The sequence below is a fragment of the Salarias fasciatus genome, chromosome 10 (assembly GCF_902148845.1).
Source record: "Salarias fasciatus chromosome 10, fSalaFa1.1, whole genome shotgun sequence".
Lineage (NCBI taxonomy): Eukaryota > Metazoa > Chordata > Actinopteri > Blenniiformes > Blenniidae > Salarias > Salarias fasciatus.
The window spans coordinates 6,304,377-6,328,887 of record NC_043754.1 but is presented as its reverse complement, the minus strand read 5'-3'; the positions used below and the strand labels follow the sequence as shown (position 1 = coordinate 6,328,887).

The following is a 24,511-nucleotide window of genomic DNA, read 5'->3' as shown; positions in this document are numbered from 1 at the left end:
GCCAGTCAGGTTCCCAGGTTTAGACTGAATTATTAAATCAAGGACCGACGCTAAGAATCAGTCGGATTCAAACCCCGGGCCTTTCTGTGCGCAAACTTCATCAAGGGATGTTTTTCTCCTTCATTTCAAAAACTAAACTGTTCATAGTCATAAATATTTGTGATGATCTGTTTTTAGTAGAAACTGTCTTCGCTCAGCTGGATGGGTGTATCTTCTCCCTGCAATTAAAGTGTGTGTTATCTGAAGTAATGGCATGAGAGGAGAGGAGGGGGAGATTAAATGAGCCCAACAGCAAATTCACAAAGGTCCCCAAATGACGTCCCGTAACAGCGAATTTAGCTCGAGATCAAACATCAGGCAGCGACTTCAGGTTAAATGAATATTACCACAATCGTCAGACGTATTTGCTGGAATGCCCTGGTGTGTATGATTGTTCACAAAGGCAAAATGAAGAAAACGGTGGTTTGCAGGTTCTCCCTGTGCGCGCATGGCTTTCCCACGTATCTCAGGTTATTTGGTAAATGTGAGCGGACTCCGGGTAATTCTGTTACCCTTCAACTTCCCACATGTGCTTTTAAAGTCATGCCATTACTATTTCAGCAGACTTCGGGCCACTGATGCTCAGGTTAGTGACAGCTGCCGTCCGTAACGACTACCGTCTCAGAGGGACGGCCCTCCATAAAAGCACCACTCCACACGGGCGACTCCTACATTTTTAAAGCTCCCAAACACTCATCAAACACATCTACAGCTGGTGTTTGCTTCACATGTTCAAGGCAGTCATATTCACCTTTAACTTCTCACTTTGGAATCATTTAATGCAAGATCAAGCTCTCTTTTCGAGAACTCAGTCAGAAGCTGCTGCTCGAACTCAACAGACAGACAGAGAGGCGTACAGGAAGTGGTATAACATTTATTAGAGGGCGGCACACAGGACACAGAATAATGTGAACACATGCTCGACATGCCAGACTGGATCAGTTCTTCCCGAGGCCAGTGCTACATGAAAGCCACAAGATAAACTCACAATATTATTTTAGGAAAGATTACAGATTATTATCAGTGACAGACAGGAGAAGGGTTGAAATGGAAATGAGAGTTAAGGCGTGGGTCTAGGTTTGGTCATTCTCCTCTTGAGAGTAACGAAAAGCGAAGAGAAATGAAACGGATCTTGGCACAAAAAAGGACGGCCAAAATCAAAGACGACGGTCCGGATTCCAGAGGAACACAATGCTTCCTGAAGTCTTTAAACTATGGAAATATACAGGCTGTATGTAAGTAACTGTGTGGCTTCCCTTAAATGTTTGTAGTACATAAAACAAAAAATAAAAAATAGAATGAGGAAAAATTTACAGTTAAACAGGCATATATTCATCAATTTCACATAATCTATAATGTGGTCTTCATCCTACAATAAATTCACAATCAAATATCCCAGAGATTATGAATACAGTCTATAATCTGCACATCAGAGTATGAATATCCTTTTCGTTTAACAAAGGCACTGTGGACACAAGTCTACTTTTCTATATAAGAGGAGCGTTAGCGTTATAGAAGCTGTCAGTCAGTTTGTTGGAGTGAGTGAAGTTTTGTCCACAATCACTGAGGAAAAGGAAGTTTGGTTTAAATCTGCGGCTGAATTCAGGTGAGTTCACTCCTGTGCGCCACACTGGAGTGCAAACTGTTCACTCCTGTTCATTATCAGGTGATCTCTGAAAGCATCGGACGGCAAGTCGGACATCGACATCTTCACATCATCACCCTCGTTTTCATGGCAAACCAGGAACAAACAAAGCATGTCAGCAACAGGAACGAATCAAGTTTATTTTACAGAAAAGAAAAATGATTTTATAACAGTCAGTGGCGACATGGAATAATAACAAACACTAAAAGTCACAGATCTGTTGAAGTGGTTTGTGATCATTCACACTGTGGGGGATCGAACAGAAGCTATGCAACGTGTCAGAAAAATTAAAACCAAGTCAGGATGATATTAAAAAAAAAACACACACACAAACAGCAAAGAAGGAGCAAGAAAAGGATAAAATCCTGTTAACATTCTGCCCCCTAGAGGTTGAAACGTGAATCGTCCACATGAAAACTGAAGCACTGGACAAGGTTTGGTTTGTGAAGAATTCAACAAGTAGAAAACAGAAAGGTACCTTCACTTTGACCAATTTCTTTTATGAAGAAGTGCTAGTTCTTTTGTTTACATGGGTTGCCATGGCGATGAGCTGGACTGTGAATTTCCTGTGGCGTCCCACACACTCCACCCAACACAAAACCAGAGGGGATTTATTTTATTCTGAATAAAAAATATCTAATATATTAGTTCTTGTTAATCTAGCTTTACTAAGTCTGGAGCACTGACGCAGTGAGGTTTTCTCTCAAACTCCAACCACACGTTGATCATTGACATCGCAGCAGTTTATGTTTACCCAAACTCACGCTTCGCCTCACATTCACCCGACTGAGAGCCACCTGAGCGCAAACGCCACGCACGGCGTTTCCAACCTCGTCACGTGTCTGTTTTCCATCTCCGCTCAACGTAACGCTAATTTACTGCTTTGTCACGGCTTCCGCCGAGTGTGTGGGGCACACGGCAGCCCGACGTGCCGAGGTGATATAAGACACGAGGACAGACTGCAGGAGTGCGGGAGTTTGACATGATGTGACGAGAAACATGAGTGATGGAGAGGAGAAGCAAACTGACCTAAAGCTCGGACCCTGAACGTCCACCACGGTCTACTTGAGGTAATACGATAGTGTTCAGGGTCTATATTAAGGCGAATCATCTCTACGTATGGCTTGTGTTAGACGTCTGCGCAGCTTTATGTGTTCAAACGTGTCTAAAGTGAAGCGCTGCTGTTAGTGGAAGCAGATGTTGCGAGAACAAGGAGCCACATTTAAACATTGTCTTTCTATAACACACTGATGCGCGCGCGCGCACACACACACACACACACACACACACATAAATCCATCTGAAGCCAAACCGCTGTCCTATCAGGTTTGGGCACTTGAGTGATGAACAGGCACTGCACATCCGAACGAGGGGACAGGCGACGTGACGACAGACAGAGGTAAAGAGGATCCTAAAAGTGACCTGGAGATCACCCACATAACACATCTTATAATCACAGTGAGTACAGGTTGGATCAGCCCGGACAAGATCATTTGATTGGGAAACAGAACTATTTCTGAACTAATCCTGTATTTCAGGTGGAACTAAAGGGGGACAGGCAGCAAGTGCCCAGCTGTTCCCCTAAACGAAGAACCAGGTGAAACGGCCCTGATGGGAAATCGGCACGCTGCAGAGGGGGCGGGGGGAATTCAGACACATCTGGAGTCCAATATTCAGATCTGTCCTTCAAAATTCAGGATTGTTTCGTTCCCTCATAACTCTTAACTTCTACCGTTAAAATTATGCTGCTGCTTGCAGCTTTGGTGATCAATACTAGCCTGAACCGAGCTACAGCATATAATCCTGGCTAACTAGTGCAGAACAACAAGTCGAACTAAGAACAGAAGATCTATACAGTCTGGTCCTTGAGAAGAAAGGGCCCAGAAACAATTCCTGTAGAAAATTAAAAACGTCTTAAAAATCTTTAAAAACAAAAACAAAAACCTCTTTATTGGTGTCAAGTGTTTCTGGTCAAAGGCAGTTGCATATGGGGTCAAAGGCTGAAGTAACTGTTTTCATGCTTGAGGCAGATACATATTGAAAGAGTGAGGAGTCTCAGGCCTGATGGATTACACCGCTGCTTGGCACTGTGGGCTGGTCATCTTCTGGAGCAGGGGGATCTGTGGGATCAGACGACACAGCGACATCAGCAAATCACCGCATGTCAGGTGATTAACCGGAATATCGGAAATGCGATGTCAAATGAAATGGATGCAATCCAGAAGTATTAGAATCCTCTGGCATTAGCCTAGAATAGCACTGGATCAGGAATGATGACTGACAGCAATAAACAGAGAAAATATGATCGCAAAAGGCTGAAATGTCCTGGTAACCACATTAAACTGCTCCTGCTTTCACTTCTGGCTACAAAACACGAGCCCAGCAGCAGCTGAGCAAGCTAAAAACAAGGATAACACTAACATCTCATCACCTTATTAAGTTGTTATGGTGACCGTGTTAGCAAACAGTCGGCTATTTACACAACAGGAGCTTCAGTTTTCAGTACTCTGCTAATGTGTGGGAGGTTAAATTCTCCACTTCAAACCATCAGAAACTGTCCAGGATGCCTGTGCCGTTTTTCTGCACGGCGCCAGGACAACATGTGAACAATAAACCGACATGTTGGAGGCTGCAGGTTGGCAGGAGGGGGAGTTTCTGAGTGTCGGTGGGTGGTTGTGCTCAGTTAACAGCCCTGTGGCCGTGTGGTGCAGTAAGGCTTCCTTCCACTGAAAAGTCAATTTATGGATGACCAGCAGCTGTTGAACCGATACCCAGTCTGTTTTTTTATCTTTTTTTAGCTCATCGGATACAAACACCTACATTTTCCCAGGAAACAAAACCAAGTGTTTAACATTCAGGTCAGATGTGTGATGACTGTAATCCAGACTCCCACCTTAGTCAGGTCCACTCCAGTGAGGGCGTTGACAGAGACGGGGAGCTCCGCTAACAAGCGGTTCACCTCTCCGGTCACGCGGCTGTTTTCTCCGCTCAGGATGACAATCTCGTTGGTCCTGGACAGCGGAGCGGCAACCTTGCTGGCAATCTGAAAGAACACAGCGAACAGCCGGCTATTAAAACCGAGAAGGAACAGCGCGAGCCGGTGTGAGAGCGGGGAAGCGCCCGTGGCATCTGCCAGGTGGGAGAGTTAGTGCGCTTTAAATGATTCATGTGGAAAGCTGACAGCCAGACTGGATCCGCGCTGTTTGGATATAATGACGACAGCGGACTGCGTCTCTCGTATCGTATTGTTTCTCTGCTCATGTTCGAAAATAAAAATGCATATCAGCCTCAGAATTTAAAGAAAAAAAAGGTAATTCATGAATAATCTATGAAACTTTCAAGCAGCAGGTAAATCACACGCCGCTACGGACCTTGGGCAGCGCCTCCAGGACCAGAGCCGTCTTGGCGGCCTCGCCGTACTGCTGGTAGGCCTCAGCCTTCAGCCTCATCTTCTCAGCCTCGGCTTTTCCCACGGCCTCGATGGAGCCGGCCTCAGCCTCTCCGATGCAGCGGATCTTCTCGGCCTCGGCCTGTGCGGTCAGCACCTTCTTTATCCTGCCGTCGAGATACAGTGAGGTTAGATAAGCAGTTGTTTGCTGTAAATTGTGTGTTGAGAATAGAAATTGTGGCGTGAATTACCTGTCTTTAAGGTGCCTAAACATTAAAGGGTTGCTCAAACTAAACTAAAGGATAATGCCTCTTTCTTAACAAATATTAAACTCTTTTATACATCCGTTCATAAATCTTCTATAATGGTTTTATACAGTTTTAAGGTGCAGGATATAGAGTCTATCTCAGCTTATGGTTTGTGAAAAGCAGGCTGTACTTTGAAGAGGTCAACAGTCCATCACAGGACAAACACAGAGACACACAATCATCGACACACTCACTGAAACCTCAGTTATCTGTTAACCTAACAGGAATGTCTTTGGACAAAGTGCCAAACTAAAGGGCTTCTTCTTCAGAACACCGTTTCTAAACAGCAGCTGCACCATGAATCTTTTACAGACGGCAGGACGCTGCTGCAAGGTGGCTTCTACTAGAGGAATTGTGGTTAAATGTTAAGCCAACTCCAAAACCACTTTAAAGAGAATGACCCTCAAGTCATGAGAGCTATTCCAGCACAGAAAAGCCACTGAGACACTATGAGTGTTCCTCCTCTGGCCCTGTGCAGGTAACAGTGAGAGTGATGTCCTGCAGGCCGTGAGGGGGAAGTGTGTGTCGCGCTCTCACTTCTGTCCTTCGGCGAGCTGCTGCATCTTGTAGGCTTCAGCCTCTGCGGGTCTCTTCACGGTGGCGATCAGCTCCTTCTCAGTGCGGTCGATCTCCTTCTCTTCGATGGTGATCTGCTTCTTCCTCTGCACCACCTCGATCTCAATCTCCTCCAGACGGATCTTCTGTTGCTCCTTGGCCGCCTGCAGCTCGTACGCCAACTGCGCCTCCGCTTTCTAGAGAAGCAGCACAATTCCTAATCACCAAAACATTCAGGCCTACGTTCAGTTTAAACGGTGTGTGTTCAGCCTGATACCTTCGTGTTCACTTCTTGATTGAATGAAGCCTTCTGCATCTCCAGCTCTCGTTTGGAGTCGGCCATTTTGGTGTCTGCGACGAACTTGACGTCCATCATTTCTTTCTTACACTCGGCTTCCTGTAGAAGACGGCGGGAGAGAAATGGACGAGGGGCATTTTGTTTGCGTCCTGCAGTCAGTCGTTACAGAAATTGGCCATGAAATGTGATTTTAATTGCCTGGTGAGGCTCCTCTTACCCTGATGCCAGCGTCTCTCTCTGCCTCCGCCACGCCAATGTCTGCGTCCCTCTGGACTGCAGCTGTCTGAGTTTTACCCAGTGAGCTCAGGTACTCCACTTTATCATACACATCCTGTCAGAAGCAGCAATGAAAATTGAGGCGTGGCGCGGTTTGTCATTACATGACCCAAAATACCACCGAGCATCAGGATGTGAATTTTCATTTAAACTCTATCGTGCTGTGTATCAACTGTGTTTCATACTTTGATGGTGAAGCTGAGGATCTCGATGCCCATACGGCCCACATCAGGCGCTGCCACTTCTCGCACCAGGGAGGCGAACTTGTCTCTGTCCTGGTAAATCTGCTCAACGGTCAGGGTGCCTGAAACGTTCAAGATCGTACGACAGAGCAATCTGAAAACCACGACGGTCATTGCAGTGGAAATCAACGCCGACAGGGCCACAGGTCAAGCAGTGAATGTCCACTTGGAGGGAAAACCCACCCAGGATGGCGCGCAGGTGGCCCTCCAGGGTCTGCAGGATGACGCTCTTGATCTCCATGACCGACTTCCCCAGGAACTGCTCGCAGGCATAGCCCAGCAGTTCGTCTTCCGTCATCACCTTCACCTGGCGCCAACATAAACAGGGATCATCAGCTGAACACACAGACAGACACCACACCAGCACAAATACCAAGGACAGGCACACACACTCACACACACACACACACACACACACAGGTGTGGCACACACTGGCTTCGTGAGATCACCCAGCTCATTTTATTGACCACTTTAAATATTTCATTCTCTCCTGGTAAACTATATACTTGAATGCTTATGGAAGTGGAATTTCAATCATGGTTTCAGAGAAATTGAACTTTGAAATTCTTTATCAAGATTGCACCGTTTTAGTGACAATTACATTTAAAATATGCTCTTAGCTCAAGTGTGCCAGACCTGTGGTAATGCAACACTGTTTTCGATGACATATTCATATATATCTACATGTTAATTAAATGCTACACATAGAATTAATGCGATTGCAGTAACTCTATATTCAATCAAAGTTAGCTGCATCATCATAAACATTTCTGTACTCTGAGCTGAAAATGCATCACACTATGATCGTCACATTATACGACTGTCAGGGCATGCTCAGTGAAATAAACGGCATCCTTGCGGTCCTGAATGTTAAAAGAATATTAATAATCAGTTGTTGTGTTCTGGTGTTCAACAACAGAAGACAAAAAAAATAATAATTTCACTTCAAACGTTTATGATGACAAATCGAGTGGATCGTGTAAAGATAGACGCACCAGCCGCTTTATGAAGCACTTCTGCAATATCTAATGTGATCCAACAACAAACCTGCCTATACAGACGTAATGACCTTCAGGCAGTTGTAGAGATACAAAGAAGGGTTTTTAATTTAGTGTTCCATTCATCTTCTATACCGCTCTGTTCAGTCCAGGCTAGCAAAGGGCGAAGGCTGCGTTACTTTTATTGAAGTTAAGTTCAACTTCATAATAACAAGTTGCCTCTCGAATGTTAAAATATTGAAAAGAATTACTAATAACCATTCCTGGTGACTAATTTCTCTGTGGACCAAACACATTTTCAAACTAAGGTCAGTCTTAAGCACTGTGTATTTATTACTTGATGTATGACATTAACCTTCTATTTCTGGTGTTGACTACTGAACGGGCGCAGTTATTCTTTAAGCCACGTAAAACACACTCTGCTGTCCAGGAAAGTCTTTCAGCTCAACAAAAGGTATGAATTCAACAGCAGCTGTAAGAGATCACATTACATTGCAGAAGGGGCTGGTATCAATTTTAATGTTTTCTCTTTATGAGAGTCCAGTCGTGATCACAAACTTTAAAATTACAATTTGAAGTGAATGAAAGAAAGGGAGAAAAATCGAGTGGAGGGCTACCATGACCTGAGTTTTTACAAAACATGGATCTGAAAAAAAAAAAAAAAAAAAAAAAAAGCTCACTTAATACTGTCAAAAAAAAAATTAAAAGGGTAAGAAGGCTTTGGCTATTGGAGCTGTCCACTGGAGCTGTAAAGAAAAACAGAGAGTGAGCTGGGTCCTTAGGCGAAGGTCTGCACATGGTTTACTTTATTTCATGCACTCATACCAGGAGAGAAAATGAAGACAAATCAGGAAAGATGGTTGTCATTCCGATGGAACACTCGTCTGAAAACAGGAAAAGGCCGCAAGCCAGACACACCAAACACACAGGCCAACTTCCACAGACAGCAGGGGGAGCCATGCCACGGCTAAGACTGGAAAAAGCACTTTTATGAGGTGTGTTTGGCTCTCACTCCAGATCCACTACTCCATCACACAAATACACAGAGGGAAAGTTCACACACCAGATTCAATATCTGTTCTAGATGTCTTTTAATTCAAGCGACGCTGAGTTTCCTTAAAGCTCAGTCCGCTTTGTGCCTTCATTCCACTCCCAATATTTATAACTGCTGCACTTAAGGACAAACAACTCCAGTTGCCATGGGACACATGCTCCACAGCGGCATTGATTTAGCTTTGGACCAATCAAACGGGCCGAGACGAGGCTTTCTGTGAAGTGCACTGTGTGGAAGTGAGGGGTAGTTTAGCTCCAGACAGTGGGCTCATTGTCTGCATGCATGTAGGAAAAAACACAGAGGACAAGAACACTGGCATGACTGCGGTCAAAATGGGGAACTGATAATGAGGCACATCTTTCAAACACCAGACCAAATACTGACATGCAGACACACAAAAAGGGAAATTAACAGGAAGAAATCATCTGAAATGGGAATGCAGGACACAGTAGTGTATCATCTAAGAAGTCATTGAGGAGAAAATCCACCACAAAAAAAAAAACCAACATCTTTTTTTGGCCTTAAACTTTTCACGGGATGAAAATGTGACTTTAGTTCCTCACTGAAGTCAGTCATTTGATTAAAATGTTAAACTATGAATAGTGAGAGTGAACTCAATTCAAACTTCTACTCACCAACCGACAGCCCTGTCCACTTTTCTGCTTCTTTTAGGTTTTGCTCATACTATATTAAACTGCAATGTTACCACTGAGTGTGAGTGATACACACCTTCCGAACGAACCGAATGTGACAAATTAGATCCCTTATTATCTACTACTGTGGTTACCAGGACATTCATTGTGAACGTTGTATTGTTAACATTGAAGCAGTCACAGAGAGCAGGTGGTTTGCTGCAGGTCAAGAGGCCAAATGTTTTCACCATCAACAGCCTCTTCAAACATCACACGTTCATGGAGGAAAGCAGAAACAAGTTGGACTGACTTCTGTGTACTTCTGGTAGTTTCTTTTATGGTGGACTTGTGCACGACCGTGCACTGTTTTCCCTCCTACACATCGACAATGTGAAACTTTTGTATTTAGTACCTATAAAAGTACAGAATTAGAAATCCTCAAAAAAATGTATGGCCATTTTGAGAGGGATGAGTCAATTCTTTAAAACTAGAGTCATTTTCAATACACACTCGTGTTGCAGCACACGTGAGCGCTGTACACAGGTCGTTACTGGTCTGCTTTGTTAGCACAGCTTGGCATTTCATTGAAAGTTCAATACATTATTTGGTTTAGCCAGTTTGCAATAGAAGCTGACAAACCAGTTTGCAAAAACACCACCTTCTGATCTGTGCCAACAGAATAAAAAAAAAAACGCTGCTAAAGGTCACTTGCCAGGGGGAAAAAATAATTTCAGCTTGGCTTTCTAGTTGTTGTTTCCTAACATGACTGAGGGAATAGTTTTGTGAGATCTGTCCGAGGGCACGAACATGCGTTACACTTTTCTGTCTTAATTAGTTGTAAATCCATGAGAGGAACAAGCAGTTATCAACAGAAATCTAAACTGTTTTAGTAGTAGGAAGTTCACTGTACAGTGACCCCATATCAGCCGTCTACAGAGTCACTGGAGCGACGACGTGGCTGTGGGGCACTCGTCCCTGTCGTTAGCTTTTATGCATACCGGACACATAAGATGGTTAAATATTTGTGAATCTTTCCATGTGGCTTCATTCCTGTGGAGCTCTGACTCATTAATAATCTGCTTACATTTACAAGATCATTTACCAAAGAGGTCATGAAACTGATAGAGAGGTGAATTTTATGGATTTTCTCCTCACAGATCTCAAACAGACAGACACCGCCACTTCCCTACAATCAGGTGGACTTTGGACTGGAATCAACAGTGTAATTACTTTCAATACAATAAAGAAACAATTGTTTTATTCTTTTATAAAACAATGGCATAAAGAAAATGGGCCAAGACTGCACAAAAGAAGATCCAATCAAGAATGCAGGATGACTGCAAAGTGTGAGAAGTCCCCTAATTTCACTGCTTTAGTAAAAATAACTGATAACCACGAGAGCTGGGCCAGGGGGTCAGTGACATAGCGACAAATGTGAGATACTTTTCTGCTATAACAGCATTTGTTGTCACAAATTCAAAGGGACAGGTGGTTTTTGCCAATATCACTTGGAAAAGAAATGCTGGGGCAGACAGGATTTTAGAGTCTTTCAGCAGATTTGCCAAATGAAGCAAAGAGAAGTCTTCTGTTGCATTTTTGGATGCAGCAAAATTCAAAGAAAAAATCTGAGTCACGTTCGTGGTATTTGGACATTGCACAGGTTTTGCACAGGGGGAGGCATTGTGAAAAGCAATACTCTTTTAAGCTGCTGTTATTCATTCGGTTGGTTACCAAGAAAAGATTTGACTCGTCCAGTCAATGTGAGACGAATTGAGCGTATTTCTGGCCCGTCAGCTAAGATGAGTTTCAAAGCCCTGATCTGGAGCGAGGCAGTGCTTTGCATTTGTGGCAAGCTCAACTGATTTGAGAGTTTTCTTACGGAACCTTAAATCTTCACGAGATGCTTTGGTTTGATCAATATTTGCTTTGTTTACTCGTGCTGTCCTCCACTGAAGGCAGCTGTAGGTCAATATGAATAGAAGGAATGTTTGATTCACTCATCAGCTGAATTATTTGATTTAAATTAAATGTTTAACCTCATAAATCAAGCCTGTCCTGAAATTGGTTCAACAAACAAAATAAAATAAGTACAATAAAAACAAAATTATGATATATCGGGACTGACGTTTCCGTCAAACTAGAACCGAGACTCAGAGTCACTGTGTCAGCAACACGTAGGGTTTGTGTTGTATTTGCATGCTGCTGTAAATACCAGCAACAACGCAATCAAAACAAACCTGTAACTCATCCAACCCAGCAGTCTCACTGGAATGAATGAGAAGTTGCGACACAGTGCTACTGTTGATCCTCTTGCAGCTTGGGTGGTTAAGAATGTCTGTACTCGGGTCTGACGGTGAATCATGCAGACAACAGTTTGATCCAGCACCTTTGGAGAGACGGACCGGAGCATGTTCACAACAGATACAGGGAGAGATGGGAACATGAGCCCTCTGAATGAAACCACCTCACCTCAGTGATTATGGGCTGATGCCAGAGAAAGGAAGGGGAAGGTTGGGTTAGTGGAGTCTGAACTGGCATTCCTAGAAAAGTGTGGTGATTTACCTGAGCCACCCCAGTGACAGTAATAGCTACACCCTCCGCTGTCTCTACATCCTCACACTTGGGCTGCAGGGTCATAATCTCAAGCGTTATCCTGTGAAGAATGTGGAAAAATATAAAATAAAAATTGACATGTTCGCAGGGAGAGGAAATGAAGGGAATGAACAGAACACAGTGGGGGAAAAAAACAAGACAAAGTGAAACCATTCACCCAAGGACTCCAGATCACCAACAACGGAGCAAAAATGAAATGCTGCCAAGACCTCAATGTCTTTGAGCCTCCGCCTCATTTTGAATTGCATAATCATCAGATAAAAGAAGTTTTCTTCAGCTTTAAGCTTCCCAGATTCTCTTTTTAGACACTGTGAAAGCATTCATTTAGTGATCCGCGTTGCCAAAGGTGACTTAGAGCTCAGTTTTTAGGTGAAGCCAAGTTAGTGTCAGCGGACTGTCTCCCTTTCAGACTGCAAGGGGAAAAAGAAATGAAGATGAGAGCACACATAGACAAGGTTAGCTTGTAGTTTCAACCATTTTCCTTTGTCGTCCCTTGCTGTCGAGCGCCGGCCACTGCATTTTTTTCCTTTTTTTTTTTCTTTTCGGGTGGGGTCTTGAATGCATTACCTGAGCCACCCCTGTCACATCCAGGGGAACACCCTCCGAGGTTTCGATATTCTCACAGCGACAGAGGATGGTCATAACCTCCAGAGACATTCTACGCAGGCGGGCAGGCAGGCAGCGGGAATAGCAGAGGCAAAACAGTAAGTTGGACAACAGCTGTTAGGAATGTCAGTAACCAAGGTCAAGAGGAAGAGGGAAGACAGGGGGCAAAAGACACAACCTGACCTTCTGTCTCTCTGCTCCACCCTTTGTTTCATATGTGGAGTGTCGATGGCGACATTCCTCATAAAAACAGAAATGTCACAGCTAATCTGGTCTTTAACTGAACTGTGTGAAAAAGCAGCATTCGTGGACGAAGCTATAGATCGATGTTGCGGGGGATTCTTAATCCCAGAGGCTCTCCAAGGCATATTAGCATGGAGATTACTCTGGAATGTTCTCCACAAACAGTCATACTGTCGCCTCAGTACTGCGCTGCTTATAAAGGATTGAATTTCAGCGCTGATAAAACAGACACGGCCGAGTTGGAGGCCTTGTTGTTCATGTCAGTTTTACAGGCGAAGACACAGGCTGCAGGCAGGAACACTCGGAACAGGAGGCCCTCTGGCTCAAAGCTCCGCCTCCTCTTCTTTGTAGAAGAACTGGATCAATGAGTCACAGGCCTGGACATTAACGTGATTACTGCATCACGAACAGGACACCGCGCTCCCCCCCCCCACCCCACCACCACCGCTTTTATAAGGCTGGGCAGCCACTGGTTTATGCACACAGGGCTTTTAGCAGATGTGGTCATTACTCTGGAGAGTCTCTTTCCTGTTCTGATCTTCCAAGGAAGCATTCAAGATGCTTACAGAAAGAATAAATATAGATGTGAAGAGATTACAGGAGCACTATCCCTTTAAATGGAGATGAATTTGGGCAGGTGGCAACATTTTCTTTTAGTTGTCAAGGTCTACCAATATGTTTCCTGGCAACTCTAGATAAGGGGCAGCGTGGAATGAGGAACCCGAAGGAGAAAAACAAGGGCTGAGACAGGGCCAGATCAATACCAGACAAAGCAAAGCAAGTTAGCAAGTAGAAATAAAGAAGAAGCAGAACAATTCAATTATTTCAATACAAAAAAACTCACAGATAAGAAAAATTGTCAGCTCATCTCTAAAAAGTTAGTTTTGGAGGAGTTAGATTGCGTTCAGCTTTTAGGGGTTACAGGCCTTTCTAAACAATAGTAAGACACTGAAAATACACCGGATTTACAGATTTTCCTGAAGAACGTTCCGTTTCACTTTTTGATTCTTGGGTTAAAAAAGAAAAACAGAAGAAGCTCCATAAACATCCATAAAGCTGATCACAAGAAAACATAAAGTCAAACAAAGGTTGAACAAAGTTTCACAGTTCTGTGGTTTATTGGACACATTTTGAGAGCGGCTGAGTTTAATAAACACTACACACACAGAGTGTGTGTTGTCATTGTTTTGGAATCATTTTGGTTCTTGGTGAGGACTGACTTTGTAGAAGCTAAAAGTAAAGTAGTTGTATTTGCTTTTTTTCCCGTCCTGACTTAGTTAAATAATATACACACACTCACAATCTAAATCTTTGTTTTTAAAATTTGCTTCAGCAGTTTAAAACGTGAATTCAGGCCTCTACAATGTTCCATTAGTTTGGCAAGTCTGTTTGTACCCTGTCCTGCACCGTTATTACGCTGCGTCTGTTTATCTTTCCACTGTAATCGGTGAAACTGATTCTTTGGGGCTTAAGTTAAAAGCAGCATACTCTGCTGAGTAGCTACGTTTGCACACTTTTACACTGACCAAAACTATCATTTTGAGTAAAAAAAAATTACAATTTGAACAGACAAATGAAGTGAAACAAGAACAAAAAACCCTGAAATGTTTTAAAACAAAATGCATCAATCGCTGTAAATAAAGTTCAATAACATTTTAAGGCACTTTTGAATTACTGCGTGAGAAATACTTTCAGGTGTGCGTATATCTGCACATTAAAACAATATAAATATGATTTAAACATAAAACTTATGCTTATGTGATGATTCAACCTTGAATGGTTTTTGATCAACAATGAAAATCTGCCACACAAAACTATGTGGATATCAGACAATTAAACTAATGAGGAGAATCAAAACATGGAAAACCTCAAGAGAACAATGCCTACAATAACCTGGAATCATGTAAATGTCATTAGGCGTGGTTCTTCAAGCTTTGAAATGCAAAGACTGCCAAAAGGAAAAACCGCAGAAGAGCCTGATCACGTGTATCAACTGGTCAACAGATTTATTATTGTTTCATACGAACAGAAAAGTTCAGTTCAACTAATACGGTTAAATAAAATAAGAGTTGTCTTTTACATAAACATAACGAAAAACCGATTTTGATATTTTAATAAAAAGATTAAAATGCCTTGTGCCCACTACACAACAAGCTAACAATTTTATAAAATCAAACAGCACTTGTTCTCATTTTTCTTCCTTTTTCTTTTTAAATAACTTTTGGAAACCTCCTTGGTTAAGCCCTCAGACAAGTTTTTTAACTAAATTTGTGAACAAATGCTACCATTTCATTGCAGACAGGTCTTACCTCTGGATGTCAGAGATGAGCCACCAGGCCCAGGACCAGCCCCCTACAACATACGTCTTCTGGTCTGATCCACAGCAGCCGCCTATAAAGGAACACAGAAGAACCGGATGTCACGTGGTGAGAAATGCAATCAACCATCCTTATGGCAGCCACTAACTGATGTGTTGGACTTTTCAATTTACTGGCTTACAGCCCAATATAAACAAGTAAAGTGGAGAACAACGGGCCCTTGAAATGCAACACGCACAAGGAAGATGGGCATTTTGTGTACAAAACACAAAACAGAATTGACAGTCTTTGAATTACAGTGTTTCCTGAATGATACGAAGTAGAGGAGTAAAATCACATTTCCAGCGGAAAATTGTGTCTGTTGTTGTTTTCCAGCCTCTTTTTTGATTCTGTGCCTGTTTCTCTCTCTCTTAAATTGTTGTCACTCATCACGATCTAACCTTTAATCCAGCAGTGAAGTCAAGTTTTGTATTGAACCCAAGGCAGTAAACATGTTTATAAGAGTGACTTGAGCTTGATGCTCTCTCAAGGGTTTCTCTGCAGGATGATCAGGTGCACTTCAGAGTGCACTGCACCTCATTTTCTAACCACATCTCCCGCAGTCTTTGGCCTGTTAAACCAAAGAGACAGTTTCTCACTGCTTCTCAGCAACGCTTTAGCTGTGATTGAACATTTGATGTCACATTTCCGATCAACAGTATTTTTTTTTTTTTTTTGGTTTGTTTTTTTAAATTAAGTAGGTAAGCGCTAAAAGAAAAAGTGTTAGCCACATCCATCCACTTTAACTCTGATTCTCTTTGAGACCAACTTTGCAGGTGCAGGTGGTTTATCAGATTGTGGTAGGTTATGAGGTAAAATACAACCCAGATATTAATTCAATTAAGTCAGCTTCCATTTTGAAATGTTTCAGGTTACAAATGTCCGATTTCCGAATTAAAAAAATAAAATAAAATTACACCTCAAACTACTATATATATATTGACAAGATTTCGGTGACAAAGGTGAGATCTTTCTGGACAAGGCCGAGTCCAGTGAAGCGACACAGAATGACCTGCCTCACTAGTCTCACGCTCAGAGTTTAATGTGTACAGTTTGGTGTGACATTCCCAGCTGCCACTTGTTGACAGACGTTAAGAAGAGGGGGAGCAGCTGGACTATCTTTACTAATGCACACCCCCAGACAGGACACACCATCGCAACTCTCACAACAGGACATCCAGATCGGGAAAATCACTTTCTGACATCTTTCCAGCTCTTTACATCACACAAACAATAACCTTTCCTGTGATTGAACAGTATCTCACAGGAAACGGTAGCTTTCCTTTTTTTTTTATGGCACAAACCAGGAATAACTTGAAGCATATCCTGCAAGATTGAGCATAATGCATAAGATTCCAATTGACAAGTGAACACTCATCACGTTGGTCTTGTAAGCGAGTCGGTGGAGAAACACCAACAAGGCAGCTGTGAGGGCCCCACACTCATCATCGCACTCTTTGAACTTAACTTTCACTGATATACTAAAAAAGGCTAATTGAAGCCTCAGATGATAATTAAGTTAATATAAGTCATTTTATTTAAGGAAGGAATGTAGGTGTGACAGGCTTTTACTATATATAAAAATCAAACTCTCTCCTGTGCTCGCCTCTCTGGAATTACTACACACCATTTTAGCCCCACTAGTTTACCAGCAGCATAACTGAGATTCCTAAAAGCATTCGGGGCAAAGAGGAGGGGGGCCATATGTGAATGAATGACTGCAAGATCAGAAGAAAGCTCACAGTCACTGAAATAATGCGTGAATAGGAGAGATAAACTCAATGCAAGACCACATCGACATATGATTTCGCAACTGGTCTTCGACAAAATGTGGCAAAAAGCAGTGCCTGTATTTACATTGAGCAAATTGTTTAATCACTGAGGAATGAACAAGTCTTGGGTCAAAATGGTAGTTAGCGTGCACGCCCACGCACTTCTGGTCTCAATCTACACTGCACTATGTGACGACTGACACGCTCTTAAAAGTTTGTACACAATGGAAAATCCCAAAGCTGCTCTTCTCGACCTCTTCCTCGTAGCAAGTGGATTTATACAGGAAATGGAGCTTACAGCTCCAGATACTGAAGCACCACGGCAAACTCCTACTGCTCAACAGTGCCAGACCACAGTTTTAATGTACAGGAAGGTTTTCAAACTGAAGTAACACAGTCTGAATGAGGTCAACCAGGGAATCATCAGATCAATAGAGAACACAGTCACATGAAAAACACACTTTTGACTCACTCCTATATATTACTAATCCTTAAATCTTAAAAAGTCCACTCTTGATCGAGGTGTTTTAACAAGCTACAGGCCAATATCCAATCTTCCATTTATTCTAAAATCCTAGAAAAAAATAGCTTAAAGTCAACTGTGTGACCATCTATGTACAAACGATCTATTGGAGTCTTTTCAGTCACGTTTTAGAGATCATTACTACAGAGACTGGAACACGCCATCTGGAATAAAAGTACAGTAACAGTGCAATAAGCGGTTTCCATCATATCCATCAGATATACAGTAGACCACTTCGATCGCGTTAATGATGACTTTTCAGCTCAAACTAAAGCAGAGTTCTGTCTTGGGAACTATATTTTTCACTTTTCTTTTCTCTTTACTAACGTACATGATAAATTTATATCACACTGTGGTGTGAGGTTTTTATATTTAAATCAGATCTGACAAGGATTTGTTGATTTATTTACTCGAACAGATGGTTTTGAAATATATCATTATACGGACAAACCACAGTGGAAGCAGGATACTGTACAAGCCGTTCCCTTCTAATGTAATTAACTTTGCAGCAGAGACATCGAACCACGAAAAGACAAACAGTGGAATCAAACGTTTTGTACCAAATCGGTACCAGTTTAAGAGGAGCTCGAAATAGCTGCGTGAGTATGAATAATAGCCCCAAACCAAAGCTGTTTTACCTGATGGTAAATAAATATCACATAATAAATATTTGACAGATAAACCAGGTGGTTACATTAGAAACACTTTTTGGAGAGAGGATGAGCAGGGCTATCGTGGCTTGTCTCACTGTTGAACAAGTACATTTTTGACAAATACAAAAAATATGAGGACATTTAACTGAGAAAGGCGCCTGGTTTCCTCTGCCGAGTGGGTGGGTCACGAGCGACCCACGACTACACAGTAGCCCATTAAACGACGGATTCAGGGGAATATAGCACGTTATATCGTCGTTTCTTGAACACAGTGTCTGCCAGAGTATCTTCGAGGAAAGATGAGGACGATATTCAAGCACAGTGTCGGAAAAGCGTCCACATTACCTGAAACCACAAGGGCCTCGTTCGGTCCAACGGTGTGGCAGTTTCCCATTTTACACACGGTACGAAACGTTAATCCTCTCTCACTCGACGCATAAAAAACAACCACTTTAAAAAACCAAACTGCTGTTTTCTTAATATTTGTGTCGCTGACGCTGGATTATTTCCCTCGCGCCCCTACCGACCGCTTTACGTTTTTTTTTTTTCAAAATGGATCGTGGAAACGAGCACTGAGTCAAGACAGCGGTCATGTGACGTACTACTTCCGTCAAACCCCTTTCAAAATAAAGCCCCGCGAGTAAACACGTTTCCAAACCACCTTTATTCCTTATTTTGAACACTCGCTCATTGTTGGATTGGTTTAGTTGCTTTAGTTCTAACTTCACTAACTTGATCTGCTGCCCCTCCCGTCAATGCGGCCCCCTACTTCTAGGCAAAGGATTACGAGTCTACAATAATAAAATGGGCGTGGTTGGAAAGCAGCTTTCTCACGCAAGTGATTTAAACGAGAATCTCTTCTGTTTTCACTGACCGGATCACATGATACCGAGCTCATACAAGACCAATTGTACTGTTTTCCTGAAATGCATTACTCATTGGCGTGCCTGATTGAGTTGTACATCACGTATCAAGGGGCCTTACATGCAACAGGATCAAGTCCACAGTGGATGAAATGGACCTAGGGAAAACAGTCTTGCGTCCAATACTGAAGCATGTGCAGTTCACTATATTCCATCAGTCATGGATTCAAAAATATATAGCAAAAAACCAAAGACAGCAAAATCAATACATTTTCAAGAACTTGAAATATTATTTTTGAAATATGTGCTTCTCTTGGGGTGGTACATAAAATTCAAGAACACAACAATGCGTCCCACTCTAAAACTCATGTCCAAGGAAAAGACACAGACAAAAAACATTTTTCTTTTGAAAATGCACATAAGAGTTTCAAAAAGACAAGAACAGATTGCCTTTTATAGAGGTGGTGTAAAACAAACATATTCTTGAATTATCATCAGACTGCATGTTCAGTGTTTCAAGTTTATGTGAGTTCAACTGTGAGTTAGGGTTAGATTCATGTGATTCATTTCTTGTAGTAGTTGTAGTTTTCGTAGGTGGTGCATGGATAAAGTGTCCAACAGTGATGAAATTACAGTTTAAGAAGGTTCCTCCCTGAATGGGGTATTTTCACAGCTTCACTACTTCCTGAAAATAGCTGTGCACATTCATTTCCTGTCTTGCATTATTGGCCAAACTGATTAATCCAGGTGTGTCTGGTTTAGACTGCTGCAACAAGACACACCTGGATTAATCATTTTGGCCAATAATGCAAGACAGGAAATGAATGTGCACAGTTAATTTCAGGAAGTAGTGGAGCTGTGAAAATGGCCCAATGGCAGCATGCAGCCTGGGGGGGCATGGGGTTGACCAAGAACCTAGTTACTCACTGACTCTGTCACTGTACACACACACTGGATTTGGGAATCTGGCTGGGTACATACCACAAGTATAAAGTAATATTATGCTCTGGTATTTCACAAATCACACCCAAATGTCAAAGTATTACAAACATAATACAGGAACAGGATTACTGAAATTATATAAGTTCAGCTTTTTTGCACCTGGGAGGTTCACTTTACCACACAGTAAAAAGAACAAAACAAAACTGAGTGTTATTCGACACTTAAAGAAATTAATGTAACTTTGTTTCTGAGCACAGGAAATACAACAAACTCTTGCTTTGTCTCGGTCACTTCAGGAGCATAGAAATGTTCGTGTTATGTTGTATACAACAGATTTTACCTTGCGATAGTACATGCATGTGACAGCAGTCTGATGATGTTTTGATGCATTTTTGATGAATCATTGTTGTTGATGAATCACAAATTATTAATGTATAATAATTATTTTAATTTGTACAACCAAAAGTGATAAACTGTTACGCACAGGAAAGTCCTAACATGTTTTTTTCTTTGAAAAACTTTAGAGTCTGAAGCTTTAACTGGCTTGTCCACCACATTAGAGTTCACTGAATAAGCAAAAGTATAAATACTGTCCGTAATTATTGTTATATCTTCCAATCAGTCAATTTAATGGTCTCCCAGTGATGGCAGAGTAATGCAGTGGTCACAAGTCTCTCCTCACTCATACAATGTGTGGAAATGTACCTGGTCACTACACTTGACATCCAGCAGAGGTCAGACTTTCTCAATACTGTAACTCAGAGCCACTGACCGTCGTTGGACAGGTTAGTTTTACCCTACGGATGATTTGTTGTTGCAATAGTAATCTTGCTTTCTGACAACTCGCTCAGAAACGTGAAAGAAAGAAGGAATTGCATACTTAAAATAAACCGTTGAACCTTCTAAATGACAATCCAAAGTAAATGCCATCATGAAGGTCAATCATTGTAATTCAGCACCTGCCTCTGCATGTATGATACATATAAAGTCATAAATTCATCAGGCTGACTTATTTAGACTTTGAACAGTTTGGCTTTGATCAGTCATGTGAGTTTTAGCAAAACACACGCACACACACACACACACACACACACACACACACACACACACACACACACACACACTCAATATTTGATTTAATTTAATAATAATTTGTCTTTCACTTTTAACAAGAGGTTAGCACACCCTTGTACAAGATTTTATGTCCTCTTCTCAATATGACGAGTATCATCAAACACAGAAGACACAATTAAAGCTGTGTTGTTGATTTTGAGCCAAAAATAATCTCCATAATCTGTCCTGGCTTTTCCGGTGATGAGCTAGGAACAATTACTTGTTTATTATGAATATAAAGGCAATTTATTTACAGAAAGATATAGCTGAGGTGCAGAAAAGTTTATTATGCAAACATAATATCTATACCAGTAGACAGACATGGGCCCCACAAATAGTAAACTCATCCTGTTACTGATGCTAAAGCCTATTATGAGCAGTCCCATATGGTCTAGCGGTTAGGATTCCTGGTTTTCACCCAGGCGGCCCGGGTTCGACTCCTGGTATGGGAACTTTCCTTTCCGGAATCTCCAAATTTGCGATTAACACAGTTACAATTTGCTCAATTCTATCATACACTTAGGTGAATCTTAAATGTACAGTATGAGGACTGCGTACAATTAAACAAATGTAGTTGTGCCAATGAGTCAGACTCAATATCAGCATCATAGGACATTGATCAGTGTCATCTGGTTTCATTGATAAATAGACTTTTGTATCATCTGCATAGTAATGGAAATTAACGGAGTGTTTCCTCATAATATTCTCAACAGAAGGCATGTGAATCCAAAAAGTAGAGGTCCGAAGACAGAACCCCGTGGAATTCCATGTGTAATGGTAGTCGGAACTGAAGAGTCATCATTAACATGAACCTGTCTGCTAAATATGATCAAAACTAGCTTAATCATTTTCTATTAATCGAAGTATTCTAGTCTCTGCATTACGATGCCATGATCAATAGCACTGAATGCAGCACTGAGATCTAACAGGAACAGAGACCAGTCCTTTATCTGAGGCCGTGAGAAGCGTCACTTTTCCCAGAGCTGACTCTGTGATGTGATGAGCTCTGAAACCTGACTGAAAAGACTGAAGAAAGTTGTTTGTACATAAAATGTTGCACAGCTGATTTGCAACAACTTTCACTTGGATTTTAGAAATGAAGGGGAGGTTGGATATTGGCCTGTAACAGTTGAGGATAACTACAGTTTTCTTCCTAATAGTTATAATTTTGTGATTAGAGAAATTTAAAAGTCAAAAGGACTTTGGCTGATGTTAAGTTACTGACATGCAAGAAAAGGCTCTTTTAGACAACAACTACATTGAAAAGGTTTTCCAGTAAAGATGGATAACATACACAAAGTTAAAGCTCATGAACAGATGAGAAACACAGCATATGCTGGTTCCCAGAAGTGGGTATTATGAATTATACTATACTGAAGTCTTTCAGACGGTGAAATGAATATCAAGTCATTTCTTTTGACACATCTGTCCTGTTGCACCTGTCGGCTTCCTCCAGCAGGGTTAGCTGTAGTACAGAGTTTTCACACGATATGTTGACATATCCATTAGCCCTCTTCCCTTATTCTTAGGCTGTCTTTAGTAAATGGTCCAAATCCTAGGACTCCTGTCTTTTCATTGAATAAACTATATTTAATATCTATTTGCCAAACTGTAGGCCTAAATTGGAAGTCTTTGTGGGCCGGTTTTGGCCCATGAGCCCTCTCTTTGATGTGTGTGTGTGTGTGTGTGTGTGTGTGTGTGTGTGTGTGACTGTCTGCTCAGAAAGATACAAAGAAAAGAAGTGTGTTATTTAGTGTGTCAAGGACAGCACAGTGAAGAAAATCATGTTTGACTAAACACCATGTACAGTTTTAAAAAAGTCTCCAAAACTTGTAGTAACAGCAAAATAACAATAAGAATAATAATAACCACCACATGTTGTGCTCTATGCTGCAGTGCAGTTTTTTTTTTTGCTTTTTTTCCTCCCCATGGGCGCAGGATACTGCAGGAGAACATAAAGTGAACCTGCCTATCTTACCCATCCTGCACCTGTTTCATTGAATCCTCTGGGTGGTTCTACACACATCCCACACCAAAAAGCACCCATAGTTAAGAAGTTTCTTTAAACCTTGTGTAAATTCAATGCATCATACTGTGTTGTTAAAATGACTTGAAAAGACTCGAAACTGAAAGTGTGGGACTTGCGACTTGACTTGAGACTTGACTCTGGACTTGCCTGACTCCAAGCAGGCTTTGGTTTTGTGAACTCCAATTCAAAATGGGACACCAACAAAATTCAACCAATTATTGGTGCTCAGGATACTTCTAGGACTTAGGTTGTTTAGGAATGGAGCTCAAACTCAAACGTCATCCAAAGGAGAATAGTGCAGATGATCAGAAGAGTGGGTTTGGAGGTGGAAGAGACGATCTTTTCCATATATTGTTGACAAGAGATCAATTGAGTGGAGGATGGAATTATTATAGTAATCAGAGTGATATGTGTGTAATAGAGACAAATTAACCTGAGAAAATAACAGCAAGTTCTGAGATCCACGTTCTCCATGGGTGCATCTGCCGTACCAGGTGGAGAGACAGTACATCAGCTCTGTTCTGCATCTTCTGAAGTCTATCCTGGATTCCTTTGTCCTGAGGCCTTCGGGTTGTTTTCGGCAGACCGGGTTGTGGGTTTCTTGACCTCCTGCTGGTGCTAGTGCTGGAGCAGATCAGTGTCGCTGCAGAGGCTGAAATCGAGCAAAGAAGCAGTTGAACTCCTCCAACAGAAACTCATTCAGGTCTCCTGGAGTCACACGCCAGTGACGTCCGTCATGCTATGCAGATCCTGCCACCCCTCCCTTGGTCTGTTGATGGTGAGGTGGGACTCTATCCTTTACCTGGTTGAATAAGGGCTAAAAAAAAAAAATCCACCTCTTATTGGTTTGGCCTCCTTGACACCTTTTTGCCTTGCTTCAACACAGCTACCTCAGAGTGGACGCCTCCATTTAAAGACAAATAAAACATACAGTCATAAACAATAAAGACATCCTGTGAACAGGCCATTGCAGTCTGTCCTTCCATAATGAGCAAATACCTTAAAACTCATAACATGCACTATTATGTTTATCATGCTCTGTTTGTCAGCAAAGATCTTCCCTCCACAAATATATTTTATTTACACATGCAAATGTCTGCATTCACATCTGACATGAGCCATGTTTGCAGAAATACTATCTGAAAAAGTTAACTTTGCAATTCCTACTGCAGTGATTTGTTTCTGCATGTTATCGGCAGTTCTCCTGATTCTCTTGTCCGTCCATTTAAAATTCAAGGGAACAGGTGAAACCAATCAGGTTCGGAGTGAAAAATCACAATGGGAAGGAAGGAAGGAGGTCAGGTCTGAAACGAGAGCGAAAATGTAAGTACTAGAAAGCATGAAACAAATTTTGACTTAAA

The 24,511-nt window shown here is 41.8% G+C and overlaps 1 protein-coding gene and 1 non-coding gene across 3 annotated transcripts; one reads left to right on the top strand and one right to left on the bottom strand.

Moving 5' to 3' along the window:
• Nucleotides 1–893: 893 nt before the first annotated feature.
• Nucleotides 894–18,753, bottom strand: LOC115395095 (flotillin-2a). 2 transcript variants are annotated; one of them, XM_030100466.1, is made up of 11 exons: nt 18,549–18,753; nt 15,208–15,289; nt 12,617–12,707; nt 6,935–7,058; nt 6,695–6,813; nt 6,451–6,564; nt 6,213–6,332; nt 5,918–6,132; nt 5,056–5,239; nt 4,578–4,727; nt 894–3,804 (listed from the first exon to the last, which is right to left on the bottom strand). In XM_030100466.1, the coding sequence occupies exons 1-11, from the start codon at nt 18,595–18,597 to the stop codon at nt 3,754–3,756; spliced, it is 1,299 nt and encodes a 432-aa protein (XP_029956326.1). In that variant the 5' UTR covers nt 18,598–18,753; the 3' UTR covers nt 894–3,753. The 2 variants fall into 2 exon arrangements, with proteins under 2 accessions (XP_029956326.1, XP_029956325.1); XM_030100465.1 differs by lacking the exon at nt 12,617–12,707 and adding an exon at nt 11,999–12,089.
• A 2,748-nt stretch (nt 18,754–21,501) lies between these two features.
• trnae-uuc (transfer RNA glutamic acid (anticodon UUC)) lies at nt 21,502–21,573 on the top strand. The gene has a single exon. It is a non-coding gene; the product is annotated as a tRNA-Glu (tRNA).
• The last annotated feature ends 2,938 nt before the right edge of the window (nt 21,574–24,511 follow it).